The sequence below is a fragment of the Triturus cristatus genome, chromosome 4_1 (assembly GCF_964204655.1).
Source record: "Triturus cristatus chromosome 4_1, aTriCri1.1, whole genome shotgun sequence".
NCBI lineage: Eukaryota > Metazoa > Chordata > Amphibia > Caudata > Salamandridae > Triturus > Triturus cristatus.
Window position 1 is genome coordinate 1,016,567,771 of NC_140585.1, and position 13,120 is coordinate 1,016,580,890.

Below are 13,120 nucleotides of genomic sequence, written 5' to 3' on the forward strand. Positions count from 1 at the left end.
GATGAGGTCCGGCCAGTGTTGACGTCAAGCAGTGTTAAGGCGGCACCCTCTCTGAATTGGAGAGGAGGATTGGTTCCGCTTCATTGAGTGGTGTCAGTGGTGCCGGAGACCAGAGGACCCTGCTGGTGTCGGGGGGAGAGCCTGCCGGTGGTAACCTAGCAGGAGCATGAAGGTGCTCTAGAGGGAGCCGTTGGCCCAAAGATGGAGTGCACGGCATCATAAAACTCCTTGAGCTGCGCATTGGTCACTCCAGCTCCTGGGAACTCAGGGAAGCGTTGAGCAGACCTGGACAGCAGCTCCATCGGTGAGGTGGGAGCAGGGCCTAGAAGCACGTTGCTTGTAGGAGAAGTCGAAGAATGCTTCTTTTTCTTCGACTTACCTGACTGATGACTTATTTGAGTGGGATAACGCTCATTCGGGGGATCGGCTCTGGGAATGGGCCAGAGATCTTCCTCCGGACTGAGATCGGTACAGAGCATTCTTTTGCCACACTGCCATGAGCTTCATTGCCCACTCGTGAATAGCCTTGGGATGCATAGACTTGCAGTCTGTGCAGGCCCTGAAGTCATAGTTTGACACCAGGCACCACAGGCAAATCAAGTGGGAATCAGAGTCAGACATCTCTCTGTGACATTACTCACAGAGTTTAAATCCTGTTGGCTTGTTGGGGAACATATCCCTTGTACACTGGGAGCAAAACTCGAAAAGAATTGACAAAAGGTCATAAAAAAGTGGTAAAAATCCAACAGAGGTACCTCTCTGGATCCGCACTGTTGGCACAGAAAGAAAGGAACAGATGTCAGCATGCTGGGGTGGCGCATACATGGGCACCGTGCTTGTCACTTCTGACGTGGAACCACTCTATGCCACCAACTGACATGCAGTGGCACTGTTCAAGATTTTCTAGATCCAGTCTGATGCCTGGGGAATATTCTAAGGTGAGGAAACTGCGGTTAGAAGTCTCAATCAGGCATTCCTGTTTCTACTGTCAGTGGATGGAACAGGACCCAGGATGGAACAGGATCCACAGCACCAGTGGTCCTACTATGATCACCTATGTTTCCATAAACAGTTTACAACCTGGCCTTTGGCAATAGCTTTCAACATTCTGTGTAGCAGAATCTTTTCAAGTGCTCCAATTATCTTCTACAAAATGAAACATAAGTGGCATAACAGCCACAATTATCTTTATAGAGAGCTACTATGAAGAGTTAACTGGGAATTTATCTTGAGGATGAGAGATTAGAGTAAAGAAAAAGAATGTTCCATGCGGAGACTAGGAGTTCTTCCTTAAATAAGAGGAAGGAACTCATTTCTAGAAAAATAAAAAGTACAACATTTGTTAGCAACAGAATGTGATGTTTAGTCTCTACCTATCTGCATATCCCCAAATCTCTTCTTCCACTCCCCAATGCTCATTCGTTTTGCCAAATTAAACATATATCAATCCCCTTGATGAGCATCTGGGAAGACACAAACTGCTTCTCTTTCGAAAAACATAGTGCCATCTTGTTTTGTTTTATTTGTCTGCTCATGACATTGCTCTGAATAGGAATTACAATAGTAAACTACTGAACCGGACTTCTATTCTGTTTTGAAATTGAGATTCACTTTCATACAATTATTAATGGTTTGTGTTCTCGGTTGGTGTTATTTTGCAGGTTGCGTTGGTCATCAGTGCTCTGTACATTTCTTAGCAGTCTCTTTTGAGACAGAGCTGCGTTTCCTATTTTACACCGTTTCTAGGTACGATCTTTGTGAGGATTTATGAGCATTTTTCAGTGTCCCTACTAATTGCAAAATACAAGGTCCACAAATTACTTTTTCAGAGGAAAACAAAACATAAATTTAAATACAGCACTTGTAATTTCACCTGAAACTGAACCATACCTGAAAAACGAGTCCTTTACTATACGAAGAATCCAAAACCGGCTGCAGTGAGAAACGACTCAGTCTGGTGTAGTATGTTCCATGCTCTGCAACCTGTGCTAAGAGGTTACTCATGCTCTCTGGAGATGTTCCAGATATATAAACCCCTTGCTTTGCCACAAAAGCTTGGGTAGCCTACGAAAAAACACACATGAAGCTATAAGTATAAATGGAAACCTGTGGCCATTAAGAAGTCCATCTTCCATGCCATTACAGTCGCTCTTCAAATTCTCCCTTTGAACTTCTACAACCTAAGCCACTCTCCTTTCCCATCTCTTGCAACAAGCGATCAACAGATAAATGTGAACCACCAGACAGGTACTCCAGTTTCAATGGTTACACAGGAAGACCACTCACACCGCCGTTATAGGTCACCCCCTGATGAGAAATCATACTCTCCGAGGAGTGCACCTTCCACCTTTGGTTAATCTAAGCTGAATGAATCCCAACTGCGGGTAGAAATCTACATAATGCACTAAGATGCCAAGGAGCTGGAAAATGCTACGCTATACAAATACTCTGAACCAATACAGAACATATACCTTTAGGAAAGCAAATATGTTTTCATTATCTTTTATGTCAGTTTTTTTATAGAGGCAATTAAAGTGCATGCATAGTGTGTCAACAAGTACAACAGCCTGTGATTCTGGCATCTTGGTATCCAGTATATGTACATTTGCGTAAGTGTATTTCCTGCAGTGTCTTGCTAAGGTGAAGAATAGGGGTTACCCACTGGAAAGGGAAACCATTGTAGGTTGGTTACTGTGGGTAATGTGTAGGCTGTACCAGACACCTGTCAGAATGCGCAACCTCTCATTAATTGAATCTGACCTTATCTGGGTCATTTATTTGTGGCTTCTGAAAGGATATTGAACATTTAGAGTGGGTTAATTGCACATTTGGATTTGATAGCTTGAGTGACACAAACAAATCTCCACTTTTAGAACTTTATCGCATCATTAAGAGTCACACTGGCTTCCCACCCCAAGTAAATGTAAAAAACATGAACATTTAACAGAATAATGTTGATCTCACTTTGAAATCTGTAATACCACAATATTCCTTCTTGAAGTTAGGAAAACGATTAACATTAACCAGGATTTATTCATGCTCACTTGTGTGTTTTTTTATTTCCTCTGTGCTATATCAGTGAAAGAGAACTTCAGGCTCATCAGCACTCATTATGAACGGTGCCCATAATCTCAGAACCTCCTTGAAGCCAAATGTCTTTGGGTCAACTAAAGGAGGTTCTTCTACATTATAATTCCAATGTTTTTTTATTTGTGTGCTGAAATGCAGCTGCATGGAATGCACTAGGATGCGTTTAGCCAAATATATTATGAGAAGAGTTTCCTGGTTAGGGTGTGGGCTGGCTGGGCATACATAAAGGATCACGGGGTTAAAAGAAAGAAAAAAAACAAATTTGCCTAATTAAAGCTAACATATACAAATGTTTTATCTAAATAATATGTTAAAACTGCATGAACACAAATTATATTAATAATGATAGGAAAAGATCTTCAATTATTTTAAGAGTCTATAACGCAAAGTCAGAAATTATATTATAACAAGAATCTGACTTAACACTTATATGAACTGATTGAAACACATCTTGGTTCGAGCAAACCATTATTTATTGTAGTGGTGGTAGCAAAACCAAAGTTCACATTAAGAGATAGGAGACCTACATGTACTCTATAGAGTACTAGGTCATTGCTTATCTTGTAATAAATGAGCATGAACAGTTTACAGTGGGTGATATCTATAATCCCAATTTTAATGACCCTATTCCTTGTCAAAGAAAACTCCCACCTGCTGAACTAACTCTGAAAGGGCTTATTGACAACATACAAATCAATAGTCTGTGAATCGCAGAGCCAACCAACCAGGGGTCCATCTGAAATCTAGGGTTAAGAAAAGTTCAAGGAGAAAAGAGAAGTCAAATCTACACAGTAATGTACACAAGTTTCTTGTAGCAGTCACTTGACAGGTGCCAAGCTGAGCTCACTAGAACGATATTTACTAGTAAAAAAATGTAAAGAGGTTTCATCTGAGAGATCTACTTCATTATTTTACGCCTCAAGACCTAAAATGAAAAATGACGGTGTCAGAGGGGGTACTTCCTGAGGAAAATATTAGCCAAAGCAAGAAAATGTGGCTACTGCAGGTTACAGTTACACTTATACGGTCAAATGCATTTGAGGTTTTTCACGCTACCTCCCTCTTGCACTGCGTGCGCAATTCAAAACATTTCAATGTTCATCACATTACTCACTACACTTTAAAGAAATATATATATTGTTATTGTTTTATAAGAACAAGAATAGCAACAGTTGCAGAACAATGGAGGGAGCAGGGAAAGCCTCATACTCAGCTGAGAGCAACAAACAGTACCCTTATTACAATGAGGATCACATGCATAGTGTACATTAGTCATCTGTTAGAGGCAGGGATTGTTGCACATGTGTGGAACACTTAATCTTGCACAATGAGGATCAAGAAAGGCAAGATAGAGGGGAAACCAACGGGGGGGTGGGATCCAGCCCACTTTGTAATGAGTGGAGAGGTGGGAGTGGCAGCCCAGTTGGCAGTTTTAGCGTGGAGCGATGTATGGAGCTAAATGCTCTTGAGAGAACCGTTCAGAAGCAAGTCAATATGATATGAGAGTTATCCACCGTACATGAGGATCGAGTGATATGGCGGTGAGCCGCCCCCTCAAGGGGGGGGGGGGGGGGGGGGAAAAGAGTATTGTTCTTGTCTTCTATATTGATCAGAAATACATCCCTTCTCTCACAGCCCCCACGGGCCATTCCTCTGCCCCTTAAGGAGCGCAGCATAATTGCTTCTGCTCGTGCCCACTATAGAAGGGCTTGGAGCCATTTAGAGGGGTCCGGTGTTGTGGGCGCCTTCCACTTCACTGCTTTGAGACGTTTAAATAACACAAATGTCAGTTCAATAAACCTACGGAAATGTTTGTACCGTTTAATTTTAGGGCGGAGCCCGAGGAGGCAGGATTCAGGGGTGGGAGTAAACACGTGGCCCGCTAGGCCAGCTGTCGTCGCAGTTATCTCTCTTAGCATGGGGGGGGGCAGTTCTGTACCGTATGGTGAAGCTCTGCCTCCCGCAGCCCACAGCATGGACATTACGGAGTTGTCAGGAGGAACATGCACTTATTACATCGGGGGGATAAGTATGCTTTATGTGAATAGTTAAATTGGGTGAAATGGAATCTCGGCTCACGCAAGACCTCCTTCACTTGGTGAAGAGCTCTCATCCATGACATCTGGGGCAGGCGCTCCGGAAGGACCGCATTCCAATGATTTAGGACTCCCTCCATACCAGTGTGGGCACTTACATTTCAGGTATCGTACAACAGGGAAATGGCTCGCTTTAGACCCACCCCATTAATAGAGCATAAAGGGTGGTCGACAATGTTGCTCTACTGCGCCTGCTTTCCAGGTATCGCATACCACTTGGCAAATGTGTTAAGAATTGTCTGGGCCCATAGTGTAAGTCTCCACAATGTCCTCATAGGACATAAAGTACTCAATACGCTTCTGGCACCACATCATTTTCACAATATCCTAAGGTACCATAATCACATTTCCACTCATCATAATCATTATCATAATTCGGAATTGTCAGTAGGTTGTATAGGAAAGTAAAATTGCATCTAGTAATGCTTGAGATATGAGGCAATACAGAGTTAGACAAGGACTTAAATCACTGTGAGTGACTAAAATAATGAAACTCCTTCCTCCAAAAAAGCTTTCATTACAAAAGAAATACGAGTCATTCATACATACTATTAGCAGAAAGTCACATGCCATCTTTCCACAGTATGATACATTTAACAATGTTCATGGCACAGCAATACATAGTGAGTTAATGACTTCTACATCTCTGTTTAGTCCCGTTGTTGTATCCCGAACTGTTATTGTTCATGATGTCCGAGTTACCCCATTCAGCAACATTGTTTTTCTTGGTTGGGTCCGAGTGTTGTGGACCCCAGGTCTGCCATTATGGTATGTCTGTCTCTTCCTGCGTTGATTGCAGGTACTGTACTAGTGGTTCCCAGAAGTCTCTGGGGTGTGAAGCCTGTGGTATTTCTTACCTGAAGGAAATATTGTTAATGGTATTTCAACCTAGGAAAAGACTGAAATTGAATAGTGGTAGATTTGAGGGTGGACAATTTATATTATTCCCTGTTCCCATGAAGATGCTCGTGTTTCAGATTTCACAAACAGATTCTGGGGCAGTGGATGCAAGATGTACAGCTGGGGAGCAAAATCTTATTGTCAGGCAAGGGCCCAGTCGGTTCTGCAAGAGTAACACAGGTGGTGCAGTTGTCCCACTCAGGAATAAAGTGTCGTTTGAAAGGAACTGGGATAACTGGCATTCCCCCACTGGAGGCTGTGCACACATAGGAGTGTAATCTGCAGGAAGAAAGCTTCAGATCCTACTACAACTGATTTAGTTCTCTCAGGAAAGTGTTGTCCGCGTAGATCAAGAATTTGCTATGGAACTTGCATTGAGCGCTGTATGGTTGACTTCTTTTAGCACGCATTCAGCTAACCTGCACCCTTAAACACAGTCACATGTTGATCCAACCGAACAAACTTACATTAAAAAGTACCGGCTAGACCTACTGATGGATCAGGTGGTTGAGATGCTTGCCACTATCAGGTTGCAGAACACAGCCATGGGTAGGAGGAGGAGTTGTATTCTAATGCTGTCGTCAAAGTGACAGAGCTGTATGCCTTCGGTTACCAGGTTCAATTTCTTTTGATTCCATAATCTACATGCATTGTGATGGGTAAATCAAGGTGGCCAGGCGGTAACACTTAACAGCAGTGTTGGTGATGAGCAGCTCCTGATGAAGGCCTCACCATCTGGGATGGATGTGTATCCCATGCCTGGCAGTAGATCATGGTAGACTACAGTCAAGCTGGTAGGTAGTACAGCTTTGACATGAGAATGGAAGCTTGGAGACACAGGACGGGTAGCAGGAAGAATCATATGTCTGAAAATTAGGTTTTTAGACCGACTCAACTTAATCTTCTGACTCGGGGTCGCTCCAACAGACATGAGTGCAAAGGGTAAGCTTCCTCCTAATTTCACACTTTTTTTTTTAAGCTACACTGTATTGTTTTATCTCTCCAGAACTTTCAGGGTGATGTGCACTTTGGAAATGTTGTTGGATACCTAAGGTTTTGCATAGTTCTTCAACAATGTACAACACAAAGTGAGATCCTTAGTCATCTCTGATCTGGAGTGCTCTCCAGTTTGGGATACCGGCAGAATTAAGTTTTTCACTTTTGGCTACATTAATAGCATCAGCTCGAGCACGCTAGAAAAACCCTCAATCTACCTAGAAAACATGCACACAAAAACCACTACATAAACATCGGACAGCAATAGGGCATCTGCCTGAAAGCGATCTGAAGGTGGGCAAATCGGCCCCAATGAGTGGGATGTGCTCCTAGGGGTGTCTTGATGCCTTTACCAACAGTACATGTTTGCCGTATAGCACAAATATGGCAATACTGTTCAGCAATGGAAGATAAATAAAATGCAAACCAAAGGGCGCTAATGGCACGGCCCATACTATCTCGACTAATAAGTGTAATATCACAATGCAAGTGGATTAGATTTAGGAGGAAGAGCAAATATTTCAGCTACTTGAGCAGGGTACAAAAGGGGTGAGTAACAACTCCATATAGGGTACATACAGCATACCCTGCAACTACTGTTCCCTTATTTCTGTGACAAAACGAATAACATTAACATAAAAAATCACAGGTTGATGCATCAGTTAGAGGGTGTTTACTCAGACAAGCAGTGGAGAGCTACAATAATGGGGTTTTCCATTGAGCAGAGTAGGAAAAGTGAGGCAAGGTTTTACAGAGAATACCATACCAGAGTGATAAGGGAAGCACAATAATGATATTGCATACTTTAATAACTTGTTTCTGGAATTTTTTCAACAGCATGGGGGTAAAATAACAGGGATCAATAACACTTTAGCAGGGGGGCTCCTGATACAACAGCTCAAAGAAACGAAGGCAACTCTGCCGGCAAGGTATCAAGGGCTAAGTAATAATAAGCAATTGCTTTCACTCTGTTGCATACTCTTGTGCCAATACTCCAGGGCAAAGCCTGCTTTCTATGACAATGCAAAGTAAAAGGTTTCGCTTAATTTGGTGAACTAAAAGTCAGTGCAAAAACCAAAGCATTTTTTAAAGACTCAAAGGCACCTGCTACTTACTTGGACATGGGTAATGGGTAAAGGTTCTGGTTTTCTCTCGCAATTAAATCTTGAAAAGGTTTAGCATTACTGTCATATCCTAAACACCACTGCCTACAGTAGACAGCCATCCCCAAAAAACTGCATACCTGTGAGAGGATAATGGTTCAGGGTAGATTATGGATAGCTTAGAAGTGCTTCTCAACCAGATGTCTTACTCCAGCCAAGATATCATGATCTAAATATTAGACAATAGGTAAAAAAAAAAAGCTAATTCCCCTCAGAAGCTTTACGATCTCACTTAGATAAGTCTGTGAGCAGATATAGGGGATCACATTTGCACTGGTCCAAGGAGTGCGAGGGACTCAGCAAATTGTCGATGTACTGAACAAGAGAAGATCTTTCTGGAAAGACCAGGGTGTCAAAATCTATCTTGGGTGCTTGTGAAACAATGGAAGGTGCCTGTATACCACTGTGGGAGCAAAACTCATGCTAATCGAGACCCAGAGACCATGAAAGCGGAAATAAAGTGATGCAAAGGAAGGGAGAAGAAGGCAAAACATAAAAACACAACATAGAATCATGAGTTTTGCTGGACTGCATTTCAAAATAGTTTGATTAGCAACAACAACAAAAGGAAAATGCTACTTATCCAGCATTTATCTGCTCTTGGCATGTAGAGCTGTAGATTAACATGCTTTGCATAGCCTGCCATCTAGTGTTGGGTCCGGATGTTTGCACTTTGTTTTTCTTCGAAGAAGTTTTTTCCAGTCACGAGGTAGGCAACTTCTCCTTTCGGTGATAGTGTGCATGGGCATCGACTCCATTGTTAGATTGTTTTCCCGCAGAGGGTGATAATGGAGTTAGTAAGAGTAGTAGAATAGAGATGTCCATGTGTATGTATCTAAGTAAGATATCACTGCAACAGGTATAGGTACCCGGAGGAGGCGGGTGGGCGCATGTGAATCTACAGCTCTACATGCTAAGAACAGATGCATACTGGGTAAGTAGCATTTTCCATTCGAGGCATGTGAGCTGTAGATCACATGCTTTGCATAGACGATCTAGCAGTAATCTCCCAAAATGGTGGCTGACCTGTAGCTGTTGCAGAGTTTTGAAAGTGTGTACATAGAACTGCCTGGCCCACACTAGCTTGCTGTCTTGCTAAAACATCTACACAATAGTGTTTTGTGAATGTGTGAGGTGTAGACCATGTTGCAGCTTTGCAGGTGTCATCTATGGGGATGTTTCCTAAGAAAGCCAAAGAAGTCTCTAGTCTGCGAGTGGAGTGCGCTCTAGGGGGAATTGTTAATGTTCATTTTGCTTTTGCACAGCATGTCTGAATGCATTTGACTATCCCCTGTGCAATACCTGATTTTGAGATGGGATTGTTTTATGAGGTGAGGCAAAAGCCACAAAGAGTTGTTTCGTCTTACGGAAACGTTTTGTCCTTTCTATGTAATAAGAGTAATGCTCTTTTAACGGCTAAGGTGTGTAGAGCAAGTTCTGCCGCAGAATCTTGTTGAGGGAAGAACATAGGCAACTCAACAGGTTGGTTGATATGGAAGGCAGAAATCACCTTGGGTAGACATTTAGGATTAGTCCAAAGAACCACTATGTTTTGGTGTACTTGTAAAAATGGTTCCTCTATGGTTAGTGCCTTAAGCTCACCTACTCTCCTCAGTGATGTAATAGCTATGAGGAAAGCGACTTCCAAGTGAGAAATTGCAGCTCACATTGGGCAATGGCTCAAAGGGTGGACCCATCAGTCTGGTGAGGACAATATTGAGATTCCATACTGGGGCAGGTGGAAGTCTTGGGGGAAATGAGTCTTTTGAGTCCTTCCAAAAATGCCTTTTTTACAGGCCCTTTGAGGAGAGACAAATGTTGTCTATTTTGAAGGTATGTGGCTATTGCAGCAAGATGTAAGCGTATGGATGTGTACGCTAAATTTGAATGCTGTAGATACAGTAAATAGCAGATGATGTTCTGAACTGAAGCATCAAAAGTGTTGATTTGATTATTATTACAATAAATCACAAACCATTTTCACTTTGATGCATAGCAAGCCCTTGTAGTAGGACGTCTAGCCTCTTTAATAATGTTCATGCAGTCCGGCGGAAGATTATGGTAGCCAAACTCTATGACTTCAGGTGCCAGATTGCAAGGTTGAGATGACCAGGATCTGGATTACTCATCTCTCCACGGCTCTGTGTGAGGAAATTGGGTGTAAAATGTAGTTTTCGGTGAGGGACTACTGAGAGCTCCAACAGGGTGGCGAACCACGGTTGACGGGCCCATGTGGGAGCAACGAGGATTAGTGTCAGAGACGCCTGTCTGAGCTTCCGGACCACTAGGGGAATGAGTGGGAGAGGCAGAAAAGCATAGGCAAATATCCCTGACCAATTTATTCATAGTGCATTGCCTCTGGACAATGGGTGTGGATACCTGGAACCAAAGCTTGGGCATTTTGCGTTTTGGTGTGTGGTGAATAGATCTATGTCTGGGAAGCCCCACATCTAGAAGAATGGGAGGATAACTTGAGGGTGGAGTTCCCACTCGTGGATCTGTTGTCTCTGTCTGCTGAGCAGATCTGCAATTTTATTGTCTACTCCTGGAAGGTGTTCTGCGAGGAGGTACCTTTTGTGACGTATGGCCCACCTCCAGATGGTCTGTGTTAGTTGTGACAGCTGGAGAGAGTGTGTCCACCCCCCGTTCCTGTATGTAATATATTGCTGTCATGTTGTCTGTGCTTATCAGGACAGCTTTGCCTACCAGGTGAACTTCAAAGGCTTTGAGCGCTAGAAATATCGCTAGAAGCTCTAGTGATTTAAGAGAAGCTGATTTTGTTGCAGGCTCCCATGCCCTGAATTATGTGAGTCTGGAGATGAGCTCCCCAACAAGTGAGCGATGCATCTGCTGTTAGCACTGCTTGTGGAATCGGGTCAATGAAGGGCGCCCTTTGGAAAGATTTTGTGGATTCCACCACTGCAGAGAGCGATGTGTGCGGCCATCTACCAACATTAGATCTGATAACTGACCGTGAGACTGATTCCACTGATGTGCTAAGCATTCCTGAAGGGGACACATTTGAAGTCTTGCCTAGGGGACTATTAGGCTGCATGACACCATCATTCCTAGTTACTGCATGTACACTGGAGCCGGCAATGAGTGTTGAGGCTGGAGTTTGAATGCTGCGGATTCTGGCCGGATTGGGATAGGCCATAGCCTTTTGCCTATCTAGAGTGGCTCCCAAATACACTTGCGTGTTGGAGGGTTGGAGATGGGACTTGGACAGATTTACTGTGAATCCAAGATCGTGGAGCAGCTCCACTGTTGTGTGAGTATGTTGTAGACAGTATGCGTGCGAGCTGGCTTTTATGAGCCAGTCGTCTAAGTATGGGGAGATGTGAATGTGTTGTCTTCGTAGATGAGCTGCTGTTGTAAATTGAGACAACGATGTGATTAAGCATTTACTAAAGACATTAATTCCCTCGCTTTAGATCATGTTTTCTCTGTTATGTTGACCGAAGTTCGGACTCCATTTTGTATTGTCATGCTTCCACGTGTTCCCCACGAGAAGAGTCCAACCTCTGTGTTAGTTGCTCTTGTAATCTGCCTAGTAACAGTCTATAAATAGCTCCCTTGTCCATCTGGCGCATGCCCAGACTTGACCACATCTGTTATCAGTTAGCCTTGCTTGACCATGTTTTCGCGGGCTCAAGGAGTGTGTTAGCTCCGCCCACATATTGATTCAGTATCGAAAATGACCATAAATGGTAATGTTCTTTGGCCTCATGTTGTATCCACCCACTCATGAGCCCCTCTATTGTGTATAAAAGGGGACCATGTACGTAAGTTCTTTGTGCTACTCTATGCAATACTGAAGAGTGTTGTGTGGATTGTAGGACCACCCTTAAGGGTTAATAAATGCTGTCTTTGTACTTTGCAGTTTCCGTGCCAACTTCCTTATAGATTCCATTACAGGAGAGCGAACCCTTGTGTCCTGCGGGCCTAGCTGGGGCCTGTTTTCATCAATTGGCGCCCGTCACGTGGGGCTCATCGGCGACTCGGATGCTCGAAGGACTGGTCGCGACGAAGGTGAGGAATTTGGCCGGGGACGTGATCACTGCCAGCGGCGTCTTAGCCCTGGCATCCCGAGGTTTTACTTCCTTCCCTTCCGAGCTGACCGTCTGGGTGGCGCCGGTCCTCGACTGAGACCTCTTCTGTCGGTCTTGCAGTGAAAGCCGTTTGGGCGATTTTGGAGCTTGGCAGTTGGAATCTGGACTCTTGATTGGTAAGAAGCGTTGTACGGTACTTGCTCCGAGTTTTTGAAGCCTGGTCCGGCTATTTGAGTTTGATTTGTGATGACTAGTCATGTTTTGTATTTGTTATTGTGAAAATATATGCGTTGCAACACATATAGGCAGGTAATGTGGAGAGATTTCTCCGGAGCTGTGTAACTTTGAACGGCGCAACGATTAAGTGCCATTTTCTTTATAATATTGCATATTTTGCATTATTTCTGAGCATGCCTGCTTTTAGCGCACTCCGTAAGTGGTGTTGCTGTTTTGGAAACCGGTTGAACCTCGAGGAATCTGCTCCAGCTCCCCCAGAGGGGACTCCTAATAGGGATATGTATGTGAAGCATGGTCTTTCTTCCATAATGTACAGCACAGTATGGAGGAAATATACTAAAAAAGATCCTGAGTTACGATGGCCTTTGTATGGATCGTTTGATATACGTAAGATTGAGTATGTGGAACAGTGTATGTGTAAGCGGCGTGCTCGTCAGGATATGTTTGAGTGTGTGCGGTTGTGGGTGAAGGAGGTGCGTGAGCGAGAGAAGCGTGAGAAAGCGCTGTTTGATAAAGAACAACGGAAGAATGATCATGTGCGAGCACAGGAAGCGAGGCGTCGGGAGGACAGAGAACAGACGGAGAG

At 43.6% G+C, this 13,120-nt stretch overlaps 1 protein-coding gene across 1 annotated transcript in view; it reads right to left on the reverse strand.

Moving 5' to 3' along the window:
• TUBGCP6 (tubulin gamma complex component 6) overlaps window positions 1-13,120 on the reverse strand; it is a 492,321-nt gene that overhangs the window by 369,363 nt on the left and 109,838 nt on the right. Inside the window, exon 5 of the mRNA XM_085653952.1 lies at window positions 1,891-2,064. Coding sequence (XP_085510078.1) covers window positions 1,891-2,064 — 174 coding nt within the window. The remainder of the gene's footprint in view (window positions 1-1,890; window positions 2,065-13,120) is intronic.